The sequence below is a fragment of the Taurulus bubalis genome, assembly GCF_910589615.1.
Source record: "Taurulus bubalis genome assembly, chromosome: 5".
In the NCBI taxonomy this organism is placed as follows: domain Eukaryota; kingdom Metazoa; phylum Chordata; class Actinopteri; order Perciformes; family Cottidae; genus Taurulus; species Taurulus bubalis.
Genome location: NC_136593.1, coordinates 11,357,593 through 11,371,271, shown reverse-complemented (window position 1 = coordinate 11,371,271; position 13,679 = coordinate 11,357,593). Strand labels below are relative to the sequence as shown.

Sequence of the window (13,679 nt, the reverse complement as noted above, 5' to 3'; positions counted from 1 at the left end):
GTTGATTAAGTTTGATGTAATAAGCGACATGCTAGAATCCACGAGGGAAAAGGGCTCAGTGTCCAGAGGATTTTGTTATTCTATTATTATTCTTTCTCATTATCATTTCACTACCACCCTGTAGGTAGGCGGCTCTCTTTCTGCTTTGGCAAACACTCCCTACACCCTGTAGGGAAATCACTTAAAATAAAAAAAATACTTTTTTTATAATAAGTAACTATAAGACCATCATTACGCTGTGCGTAACGAATGTACAGAGACAAAAATCGTAGGTATTTTTTGAGGAACAATTAATTTGTTAATGATATGTAGCTATTTAATTGTTGTTTTTCCCTGTCCTTTTATTGTAATCAATGCATTTCTTTTCTTTTTTTTGTGAAAAAAGTTGATCTTTTTTGTTTATAGAGTTTGTCTTGTCAGAGTAAAGGTTCAAGTGCAGGAACACAGTAAACGTATGAAACCACAATAAGCCACTGGTATGGTGGCGACAATCGCTACTTCCATTGGTCCCCAGTGTTCTGCAATAATTTAACTCTTCTTCGATCGCGCCGCTTCTGAGACGTCTGAACAAAGGAGGTTGTCCTCTCAGAGACCTCTTGAGCAAGTAGCAAGTTTTGCATTACTGGAACAAAATAATGTTGCCACTAGCCCAGTGAGTCCTGCCAGCCTTTCCCAGATCATTTCCATTTAACTATTACAAATAGAATAACAATCAACATTAGTCATGGGCTAGCAGGCAGGTGAACTTTCCACCACTGCTTGTATCGACATTCTTGGTTTTGAAGGTCTTTTGATGACTCTTCTTGGTCTCCAGATGGGAACTGAACTAATTAGTCACACCATCAGGCCATTTGAGAACAGCACTAAAGCTAAACGGATAAAAACCCCACAGCATTTTTCGTAAAAATGTTTGTGCCGAAGTTCATCTGCTTCATCTCCGTTATCAGCCAGTGAGGAAGAGGTCTCGGCAGTAAATGAGCTTTGTGTCGTCACCCTTGCATCTGATGTAGCTTTTCCCATCTGTGCATCTGTAATCGAGTAAATACCATGAAACTTGTGCAGATAAATCAAAGAGGAGTTGGTCTTTACTCTGACTGCATCTCATTTTCCAGGTGCTTTTTGAAGTGGAAGTAGCATGTACTTAGTGGTAGTAATACTCTGAACTGTAAAAAAATTAAAGATGAAAAAAAAGATGTATCAAAACAGTCAATTTGTGGCTCTGTGTCTCCTACTAAAAAGGTTTTGGCAGGCCACCTTTTTTGTACGTAAAGTAGCCTTGATGAACAATAAAGTGCTTTTAAACCACTGTGACTGTGTGGCCTCTCACTGTGTTGGTGTGTTGTGGTGAAGACAGATGCAGGAACGGGTGGACGGGCTTTGGAAAGATGCAGCGACATCGAGTGTATGAAAGGATGTGCTGGATTCTGAATTCCACATGAATCACTATATTAACAGCAAAATAAAGATCACAGATGAAAACAGAATTAATAAAGCAACATTTTATTCCAATCTTTGGTTAAATACTTACAGAAGAGCAAAAGTGTGACCAAAACAGCAGTCAGAATTAAGAAAGCCAAGTCAAAATCTATTTGATCTCTGGAGTTAAAGTCTGTATTCTGGAGTTTATTTTTGGAAGGATGTATTTCTCCCTAAATTCTAACTTCAATCTCAAATCCTTTAATCTCAGATCGCTATTTTTTCACACTGCATTTATAGTCTTCCATAAATATCCAAGCAGCTGTTGAAATGTACATTTCATCACACTGAACATATTGTACAAGTTACGAGTTCAGACACAAAGCACAGGGGAGAGTAAGAAAAGTAACATGACAAACAAGTGCATGCTTCAACACAAACAAACCAAACAACCCTTCTTTGTTCATGGGCTCTTTTAGATCACACTGTGCAGTTGTTGGTTCCAGGCCGTCTACAGCAACACTAAATCATTTCCATATCAGAAGCCACAGTTGCACAGTAACGTCTGTGCGCATCACAGTCGCCAGTAAACAGAAAGGGAGATAGATGGATGGATTCGCTGAGTTGACGACTGTGTTTTTGTAATTTCATAATTCATCTGCAGTAAACTGAATGAGCGAGCAGATGTAGTTCGTCAACGTCGCGCCAAAGGACTCAGCAAACCCATTACATGTGTTGATGGAGGGACTGTGGGAGGGATTGAACCTGTGACCATTCAGTGAGGCTTTTCCAGACAAGAATCCAGTGTTTTGTTATGTTTTGTCTTATGGAATTGAATTGACGAACAATGAGTGAATGTGACCGATTACACACATGAGGTAATAGAAACAGGTACATTATCCATTAAAAACGACAGTTTCAGACGCACAATGTGGAAAATTGAATTTGTTCAATCTCTGATCTCATGTCTAACGTAACTGTGAAAAACGGAAACTGAATAGTTTAGTAGCAAAATAAATCAGATTATTTCGCTGTTTGTTATTTGACCTTGTTACTGCTCTATTCTGGAGACTTTTCTGAAGACGTGTTTGTGATGCGGTTGGTTCTGATTACTTGAGCTGTATGTGTGTGTCTACTGCACTCATCTGATACAAATGTGCGCTTCCTTAAAAAACAAACCAGACAGAAACGGAAGGATTATTGGAGAGCTCAGTCCTTCAGCGGCTGCGGGTTTGTTCCTCCAGTCCTTCAGATGCTCTCGTCATCGCTCATATCCCAAATCTAATGAGAAAAAGACACAACAGAGAAAGAAACAATTAACTCGGAGGTCATTATTTTGTCTACCAAACAAAGACTAAATAATCTTAGCTCAAGGTCCAGTTACTATTTTGGGGGATTTTCCTCAGTGAGTTGCTGGTGGACCTTAAGGTGCCCTGTGTGAATGTAAACTAACAAAAGTTATTCAGTGTTTCTCACCACAACACATGAACGTGTCCTTGAGCTCTAACAAACATGTTGAGAGGATTTCCTTCTCCCATAAAACATCTGCTAAATCAATTTATTAAATACTTTAAAACATGTTTTCTAGCATGCACACTTTTCCACTGCCTAGCATTGCAGCACATCTGGTTGATTGTCCACCAGTGGAACAGCTTGAAAGTGGCGGCAGAAATTAGAATCGCATTGTGTCCCGTGTAACTATTTCCAAGGTCAAGAATGAACTTCAAGTCATGCTTAATGTCCAGGTCTGATACATGCAGTGTACTCATGTCTATGTAGCGTCTGTACAGGACACAAAGTCATCGATCATCAACCTGGACTGATGCATGAAGATGCATGTGAACATAGAGTGAGTAACCAGAATTAAACGGTAAAAATCTAATGCAGAGCAATAGCCACTGATTTAGGTCAAAGTGTGTGAACCTCAGAGTAATTACACTCATTTGATACACTTCTAATAGGCATGAATGTTTTCATCCAATTGTATAACAACTTTGACAATAATTACTCACAATCACTGCTAAGAAGTTGCTTACCAGGAAGTGACAGTAGCATGTGTGACACACACACAAACACACACACACACAGACCCACACACACAATAACCTCCTTTTCACCACTGTGTTAGTAAACAACAGTGGCCTTCTCATGGCAGCAGATTCCTCACATTTTCTCACTGTGAGACGTAATTCACATACCACTAACACTGTCTGGAATGTGTGCACACGCGCGCACACACACACACACGCACACACACACACACACACACAGTTTTACATATGCATGCTGCATTCCTTCGAATGTGCTGCCCCTTCGCTTTCTTTTTGTGCAGCGAGTAGCAACAGGGAATATACTGTGTACACACATACAGACCCGATGTATTACTAGGAGCTTTAAGAGAACCCATATCTTAAAGAAACCTTGAAAAAAAAACTTCTAAAACAAACAACCAAAGTAACTGCTACGGACGATTATTTTCATCATCAATTATTATGCTGATCATTTGCTCGATTAATTGAGAAATCGTTTGATCAGTAAAAAGTTGGAAAGTAGTAAAAATAAATGCTCAGCCCAATTTTCCAGAGCACAAAGTGATTACTTCAAATGTTAACAGTCCAGAACCAAGAGTTATTCAAATAAACAAGCAAAACAAATATTTGGGAACCTAGTTGGTATTCTGGCTGGAATATTGATAAAATATATTAGTTATTAAAATGATTATTTAAATAGTCGCTGATTCATTTCAGATACTCTGCTGACTGATTCAGTGAGTAAGTCGGTCCGGTCCGCAGCACTAACTGGTTCAGCTCGAAACCAAAGTGATGACTTCACACATATATTTACATAGGTTTCCATTCTTTAAAAAGGGGAATTCTTATAATTAGTACCGCAGTGACATTTTGTTCCTGGAGACGGTAAATAACAGACCTGTTTTTCTGACTGATTCTGCAAACCACTCTGTCTGTGACGAGACAACAGAGGAAGCAGTCGACACACACCGTTACAGTACACGCTGTGTGCTGAGGGCTCACGGTAAATTAATATGAAAGAACACATCGTCAACAACACTCCATCAAGAGCTCTCAGTTATTTATACTGTGTGGATCCAGATTTGGCATGCTCATGTGAAACAATCAGCCTGATGCGTCAATTCAATATAAACAGTACAAAACCACACAAAAACAGCACTGGACCTATTATACATTGTGAAAGGAGATGGAGCTCTGGGAGGATGCATTAAGGCAACACATCTTTCACAGAGAAGGCAAAAACTACTCATCGCTGATGTGTCGGGGCTGAAGCCGGTCCTTGAATTGGAGTAAAAAAAAGGTGCCAGTGCTGAACCAGCAGCTGCAGTGCATGTGCTTTTTTTTATACGTTATCTTACTACAGTACTTCTCATGTGAAATCTTTCTGTGTGAAAATATGTGTGAATTCATTAGAAACAAACAAGAAAGGTGCAAATAGCGGTTTTTGAAAGAATGAAATACAGTCAATTTCTTTTGAAGCTGAAACTATAAATGTTCAACGTTTGGTGACTGGAATAGTTTTGGGGAAATACGCTGATTTACCTTCATTCTAAAAGCGAAGTGAGCAGGTCCACTCTACTCTCGTTTGTAACTTCACTACAGAGGGAAAGCCAGGAGTTGATTAGCATAGCCTAGCTTAGCATGACGACTGGAAGCAGGTGAAACACCGAGCGTGGTCCTCTCCAAAGTTAGAAAATACACCTTCTAAAGCTGCATTACGTTTATTTAAAATAAGAACTAAAAGATGCCGTGTGGTTTACGCGCTGTCAACAGTTCATCCATCCTTTTGTTATTTGGATTCTATTTTAACAAAGACGCTTGTGGAATGGTTTTTGTTTGGGCTTTGTGTAATCGTAAGTCAGAAGCTTTACCAGCATGTCCATCTGGGTTCATCAAGGAGGTAACGGCACGCACACGCAAGTAAAGGTACCGACGGTCACTGTGCCAGTACTTTCCCCTGCGAGGCAACTCTAAACTCAAAAAGTTGCCCAACCTGTTCTGCTGCATGTCAACCTGAGCGATCTCCATGTGTGCAGACTAAAACGGAGTGCTGTTTGGCGCCATTGGAACTTTAGCAGGCCTTTTTTTTTTTTTTCAGAGTGTGGATGCAGAGTTGCAGGGCAGTGTGGAGAATGAGAGACAAATTCATATCAAAAGCTGGACGTTCGGCATTTCTGCTCCACTGCTGCTGGGGAGCGAGCATCAAAAGGACGGCAAGAAAGAGCTCTTTGAAACGGAGCGACACTGGAGCCCCTCTCTGGACGGCTGCCATGCCGCACTGATGGCGTGTGTGTCTGTGTGTGTTTGGAGGAGTCTTTTGTGCACAATGAAAGAGAGCGAGTGGGGGGGAAGAAACCTTATGTAACGTGAATAGCAAACTGAAGCCAATTACTTTACTACACTCTTTCAAGCACGGCTGAGTACTTGGGATTTTTTATCAAGCTTTGTTGTTGCAATGTTCTGTGAAGGCGAGATAATGTACTTTTGATACAATTTTGTTTTATTCTATTCATTCGATAATATGACTTTTTATGTGACATTTTCATGACATACTAACTATGCTGTGACTTATTACATCGGTTTTTTTAATGACAAACTATGCAATTACTTTTTATGACATTTTGGTGACTAAACTATGAAATGTTACATGACAGGTTTATCGACATACTAAACTACAATTTCTTTACATGACATTGTTTTTTTTTGAATGTCATACCAGTTTAGAAGACTGTCATCTTGAAGATCTGTGAATTTGTGTTTTTTCCTACACTGCAATAACTAAACAATAATCAACAAATTCAGAAACAATGAAAGTAATTGTTAGTTGCAACCCTAGCTTGAGTGATATAACTGGCTGACCACAACCACCCCCCCACCCCACCACACACACACACACACACACACACACACACACACACACACACACACACACACACACACACACACACACACACACACACACACACACACACACACACACACACCATGACAGCATCTCAAAGGGATTGGCAGCCACACAATCAACGACCAACATCTTTAACTTTGAAGCAGCCTTATCGCTCCAGGACCTTGAGTCACTGCAGGTTAAAAAGAGGATTGCTGGATGTCTCATTAAAGTCCTACAGTAAGCTGCATGTAATCATTGTGTGAATGCGTTTGTAATCAGTTGGGCTCCGGCTGACATGACAACTCTAATCCAGGCTAGTTGTTATAACAAGGCTGGGATCTGATCAGATAGAGGAGGCTGTAGCTGGAAGCTGAAGGCCGTGAAGGGAGCCAACTCTCTGCTGTCGCTGATTACAAATACAACACGAGCCTCAGCTCCAATGTCTGAAGCAATATTCATCATTCTGCAGGACTGGGTCAAAGCTCCTCCAAAGGTAGCGCCAGAACTACAACATGTTTGCACTCTGGCATCACAAGTTTATCGAGAAGCAACTTTTCAGGTGGTTTCAAGGACATTACATTGTTGAGGCAGATGGCTCAAGGCTGTTGTTTCCTCAGGATTCTGAATACTGAGCCCACTTACAGGAATATTTCCTAAGTGTGGGTGGGCCCAGCGGGAATCCAGCCTCTAAAGCCATTCGACTAGGCAGCGCTACACAAGCACGGATGGGCTTTGACATTAAACACACATCTGCTTTACATATTATAACTGACACCAAAGCACAAAGCGCAAAGTCAAGCTTTCATCATGGAGACTGGCTCCATCTGATGTGCAATTAGTGGACCACACAGAGTGACGCGCTTTATGGCGGCTGGATGCAGGGTGCTGCTGTTGGTGGAGGAAGAAAAGGAAGAACTCCAGTGGAACAATGTTTTTTAGTTTCTTTCTTGTGATTTTTAGTTAATGTGAGTTTTTACAAGGCTTCAGAGACTATGTGGTCTGTGACCAAAATCTGTCAGCCCACTGCTCACTGGAGAAATGGGGCATCTTTTCAGACATATAAGCGTGGCTTTGATTGCTTTTTGTCATTTAGAGGTGTGCAAATTACTTAAACATGTTTATTCCGACATGACAGAAAGAGCAACAGTGCTCAGGGTAAAACGAGGCGCCTGCTGTCGAAAAATGAGTGTTTACACTCCTTAATTATATAGATATGATATAGCCCAGGAGAAACGTGTTTGTCTTTTTCCAGCGAATGTCACGATACATTTTCTCATCAACATCGTCCTTCAGAGAATTGTTCAACTTATTTTATAAAGTCAGACAGTGACCAGCTTTTTAGATGACAAGACACATTTGTTTTATGCTGTATTTGAAGTCTGTCGCTGGACAGCTCATGTATCCATTGAGTTGTCATACATGGAAAAAGAGAATATACTGTTGATCTCTATGCATGTTGTACTTTGTCTTTTGACCAGCACTGCAAAAGGTAAAACAGAACTCTAACAAGCCGCGTACATCAATTAATAATAACATACTAAATCATTAGATTAGATGAAGAAAACAAGACCATTTAATCTCTCCTGCTGTGTATTGAGCTACACAGTAAGGCTGTAGCTTTCACTGCAGACTTGTGCCGCGTTGTAAATCTTACCAGGTGTGAAGTAGTGAGACGGCCTTTGTGACTTCTAAATAAATGGTCCGTCACATTTACAGTACATTATGAGCTGCATGTCTGAGAATAGCTTTAAATCAGCGCTACAGTGAATTAAAACAGTCAATGTGTGTGGAGTCCAGAAACTCTTCATTCTTAATATCACTAATGTAAGTTTTGGCAGATGGTTCATGTTCAGTATGAATAAAGGTGTTCAAGACTCAAAGAGAATGCATGCAAATCATAATTGCATTAAACGAGGGATCTTAGAAAACCACCACTGTGGTGTTCCACACCGCGTTTCCATCTGAACCTTTAAAATACTGGTCTTCAGAGAAACCAACACTGTTGTAACTTGTTATTTCTAATCTATGCAGTATACCTGATGAACCATCAGCATGTCTGAACACCAGCACAGGGCAATTACTTCAAACTTCACAAGGCGTGTCAGCTGTTTCCTCTAACAAATGATCTTACGTCTGTTAGCCAGGGGCGAGCATTTGATGATTCATGTTAATGAGGGGGGGGTACTTCCCCTTTCATCCCCTCATAAAGGCCCCTGAGGGCAGGTTTCACACCCAGAAGGGGGAGGAAGCTGCAACACGGCTCCAATCAAAGAGAGATGAACTTGTTCGGAAGTCAATAGCTGAGGCAGAGACACTAGTTTAGTTTCTGCTCAGGGGAAGTTTGGTGGTTGTAAAACCATTTTACATGTCAGATCTCATCTCCCTTTACATCTCTGGCCATACAAGTCAAGATAAAAACAGTTGGTTTCTTTCTACATCTATCATTTCCTTCACATGCCTCCTCCTTTGTTTTTCCTCGTTTCTTTTTTCGTTCTTTCCCTCTGCCCTGACTAACCACACTCCTCTAATCATGGAGACTCTCACACTTCATAGGAAACGCACTGAAGTGGAAATTACCAAAACAAAAAACACAATAGCAGGTATGTGTGTTGACCAAATAATGCTAAAATTACAACCACGCATCACACATCTGTACACTACATACAAACTGAATATCCACATGAAACACACACACACACACACACACACACACAAACACACACACACACACACACACACACACACACACACACACACACACACACACACACACACACACACACACACACACTGAGGATTCAGTTGGCGGTGTGGAGCAGTATTCAGCTGTGGAACGGCAGCACTTTGACGTACAAACAACGTGATAAGTTCTGCAATCACCTGAGTCACGACTGAGGGAACGACCTTTATCTGGTTTAGCTGCCACCTGAGCCGTTATCAGGGAAAGGGAAGAAAGAGAGCTTAAAGTACAGCCTCAAAGTGATAGTGACTAGTGTTGCTAGTGTGGCTGTAGTCGCTCAATCTGGTTGGACTCTACTTGTAGGGCAACAATGCAACACATACAGTACATTTATACGACGGTGTTCTTATTACCAAGAATAACTGTCAAGTTATTAAAAGGCAGTTGGACAGAGCTGCTGAAGATACAACCCATCCCACAACACCCTGTCCAGCCGGCGCAGCGCCTGTCATCGGGATTGAAGTACTACGTGTTATCTGTCGTAACACATGAGGCTCGTCAAGAGTTTCTGTACGTGGCTCCACAAAAACAGCAGCTCTCAGCGGCCCATTTTTATCTCAGTAAGTGTGCAAACATTAGCTGTGTCGGGCCTCCAGGCCCAGCAGGTTTACTCATTTATATGATGTCTGAGCATCTTCCATGTGCCCGCATGTGAGACGGATCTCTGGTTATTATTAGTTTGTCGATTCTTCTATTGATCATCTGAAGTGCAGTAGTATACTAGGAGCTAAAGAAGAGGATATACTGTGAATTTGTATCCGATAGGCATCTATGTGTGTTAAGGTTTTAATGCTGCCGTTCATGCATTAACACTGACACTGATCTGAAGCCAATATCTGCATCAGGCCGGTACAATCAAATCTACATGTTAAGACATTTAGACATCTTAAGAAATTAGAGATAACTTGCTCGGTCATGAGAGAACAGTTTTTTTGTTTTTGTGGGTTGTAAAACCGGCTGCCAACAAGTATTATTTAAAGTCCCTAATCATCCAGTAGCCTTTCATTGCTGATCTACTATGGTTATTGCACAAATCATTAGGCAAACATTGCAAGAAATGTAATCGGTTAAATAAATATCCAACTGTATCTTCATCTGGGAAGACAGTGTGCCATGTTCCCATAAAAAGATCAACTAGGATTAAGAGTGTTAAACCTATTATGTCTTCCAGTAACACACACGTGCGCAAATGTAGACAGATGCTGATGAGTGCGCGTGCATACCCACTCTGAGCAGAGACAATGACCTCATGCGGCTCAACGTAACTCCAACTGCTGCTGTAGCACGCTGCATTCCCAACTACATTCCTGAATTCCCCTCAGACATTCCTGCACAATGTGGCGGGAATATGCAGCGTGGTGCTTTCACTGGTGGAGAGGCGGTTTAGAGCAGAGTGAAAAGGTAAAAGGTCAAATCGCTTACAAAGTCAGGAAAATAACAGAGGCCAGAGTCTCTGTGTCTCAGACTTCCGAGTGCCTCATAGTGGAGGTGAGAGAGAAGCAGTCTGGCCCAAAGCAGGAGAAACAGTGAGAGGATAAAACACTAAAACAAATCATTTGGCCCCGGTGTGGAGGCGTCTACATTTGTTGTTTCTCCACTCTCTCCCTCTAATTTGTCACTCGTCTGTCTTTGTGTTGCAAAAATAAGCATGGAGCGTTCATATATGTATAAAAGCATGTCGCCTCTGCACTGTGACAGCACGATACTACGGGTCATATTTTAGTGGCATAAGTACAATGGGTTTGGAACACTTGCCATATTCAGTCTCGTACTGTGCAGGCACTTGAGTTTCTGGGTGGCACATTTAACCATCCAGTCGGCCTGAGGTTGGGCGGGGTTGATGTGAATTGAGCTTTTTGAAAGTGAAGTTGTAAAAATGTGTCTTGCTCATAACTCATAACAATGAACACATGCCTTTAATACCAAATAAATCAGTCGGTAGAAAAGGCTGATTAAAACAGCAGATGCAAATCTCATGTGTGAAATGTATAGTTGACTGCAGTAAAGTAAAGGGCATGGTAGTCAGAAAAAGAAAAATAGGATCAAATAAAAATAAGAAGATTTTATGATTTTAACTGTGCTCAGTGTTCCTTGTGGTGATTTATGTCATGTGATGCAGTCCCAACAAACACTGCTCATTAGAGATGCAGTCCACAATAGAGCACGACCAAACTGATGCAACTTCATTTGGTTTAATGCAATTTCTTACAGAAGCAGATCGACGCCCTGGGCTTTCACAACCGACGAGCACTTTTTTCCTTTGTGGAAATCCCACTAAAGACATCATCTTTACTTCTCCTTAGTGTTTTAATGGCTAGCACAACTTTTAGTTCTTTTCATCTAACTTTTTCATCCACAATATGACTAATCTGTCAAATATTCCCAGAGGGAGAAGGGGCGTCATGTTCTCTGTGTGCTGCTTGTTCAGGGCTTTATTTTCTAGTCATTACCACTTCAGGCTATCCACAGCCATCCAACAGTAAAAACATACTACTAAAGGACTCTAAAGCGTCTAATGCTCTGTTTAATAAAGCAATGTCTCCAGGCAGCGTATACAATTCCACACAATAAGCAGAGCTTAGGCTAATATTGCTTGGCAGTACAAACACTAATTTGATAAAGTAGTTCCAGATGTCAGTGGATACAAGCTGTTGGGATGTGTGTGATCCAGATTCTAAACTGTACTCTCATCTGATTTGGACATTGAGGTTGTCTCCTAAACAGATTACAGCACTTCAGATTGTTTAAGCCGAAACATCCCACACACCAAAACTATTTCCACCAACATGCACAGATTTTGAAATTCTTGACAGTCAGTCTGGGGCGCTTGTATTGTCAAGCAACAAATTCAGAGAAATACTCTTGTCCTTCTTGGTCCAATCAGACATGTTGCCCAAAACGTAACCAGTATATGATTGGTGCAACAATCGTAATATGTGGCCTTGCTTTATATTTTCTCTGCAGTCAAACTATTAAACATGTGATCCTGTAGAGCATAACATTGCACTTTATGTTTCTATTCCTGCCAAAAAACACTGTAATCTAAATCGGAAAACCCAAGGCCTGGATAACTCAAATCACTGCGTAACGTAGCTGCCCGACACATCACACTAGCTAATGGTTCGCTTAGATTAAGCGAGCCAAATCTAAACTTTTTCCCACATTGAATGTCTTCCCAGTACTACAGTATATCTGGACTGAGATCACATAGATAAAATTCTTTTTTTTTTTCTTCTCCTGTTAAAATATCATTTTGTGCTCTTCCATTTCCTGCAGCGATCCTCTGTGTTCTCTCTTGTGTCCTCTTTGTTCCAGGCCTACAGTTCTCAGGGGGAACACAGCTCTCAGGCCACAGGTTGGATATGGCCATGTGTTTGTGCGGATGTGTGTGTGTGTGTGTGTGTGTGTGTGTGTGTGTGTGTGTGTGTGTGTGTGTGTGTGTGTGTGTGTGTGTGTGTGTGTGTGCGCGTGAGTACACGTTGTATTCATTGAGACTTGAGACAGGAAAAGGAAGAGGAGATGGGTGGAAACAGGAAGAGGAGGGTCACCAACTAACTAACCTGCAGTCTCAGCAGCACATGTCCTGTCCTCTGGGTTTGATACAAAACTGACCAATACACTAGACCTACACCCAAGAAGACGAAAAAATTAAATAAAATAAATAAATTAACGGTTTTAGAAATTTTCCAACACATTCTCCTCTAATCTGATGTGGCAAAGGGGGAAGTTTCCAAGTCCCCTTAAGGTGGGCTAAACCAACAGAACAATATACTATATGTTAAAGGTTGAGTGTGTAGGATCTGGCTGCATCTAGAGTTGCAGATAGCAACCAACTGAAACAAGCAAGTACAAGTACAGTGGCAGACAAAAAAAAAAAAAAAAGGTGAACGGCCCTATCTTGAACCAGTGTTTGGTTTGTCCATTCTGGGTTACTGTAGAAACATGGCGGCCGGCTCTATGAAGAGGACCCGCTGCTGTAAAGATATAAACGGCTCATTCTAAGGTAACAAATTAGGTTATTATACTCAAAAGAACATACTCAACACTATTATATTCCATTTCTGCCAATAGGTCCCCCTAAATGACACACACTGTACCTACAAAGTCATTAAAACGTTACAGGATAAGGCTGGAGTTATTCTACTTTTTTTTTGTTATTGTAAACAACAAAATAAATACCTCATCAGTCCCTTAATACTTTTTGACTTCCCTCTCTGGCTCCCAGCCCCATTGAATCTTTAAGAACATGCTACAAACATATGGCTTTTAAATAAGGTCAGTAATGTCCTAAAACAGCTGGGCACTGTCGTCTTTGGCAATTACGACTCAAACGTGAGTAAATTGTACATATTTTGGGGACTATTTTCAGCCGTGGATTAATACACAATGGTTGCTCGTCAGTATTTACACTATCTTGATATTGTTTTGGGGGTTTAGTCAAATTGAATTACAGTGCCCACTTCTAACGTAACGTAGAAACACGTCACCCAGTGCAACATATAGCTAACTTGTGTTTTTTGAATAAAAACAGTTAAGTTAGTCTCTAAATAATTAGCTAGCAGTACATCATTGTGTAAACCTAATCACCTTTCACATACTAGCTGTG

The 13,679-nt window shown here is 40.9% G+C and overlaps 1 protein-coding gene across 1 annotated transcript in view; it reads right to left on the bottom strand.

The window, feature by feature from the left end:
• Positions 1 to 1,484: 1,484 nt before the first annotated feature.
• Positions 1,485 to 13,679, bottom strand: part of atg7 (ATG7 autophagy related 7 homolog) — a 51,801-nt gene continuing 39,606 nt past the window's right edge. The window contains exon 19 of the mRNA XM_079217616.1: positions 1,485 to 2,697. Within this exon, the coding sequence (XP_079073742.1) occupies positions 2,665 to 2,697 (33 nt within the window). The 3' untranslated portion in view covers positions 1,485 to 2,664. The remainder of the gene's footprint in view (positions 2,698 to 13,679) is intronic.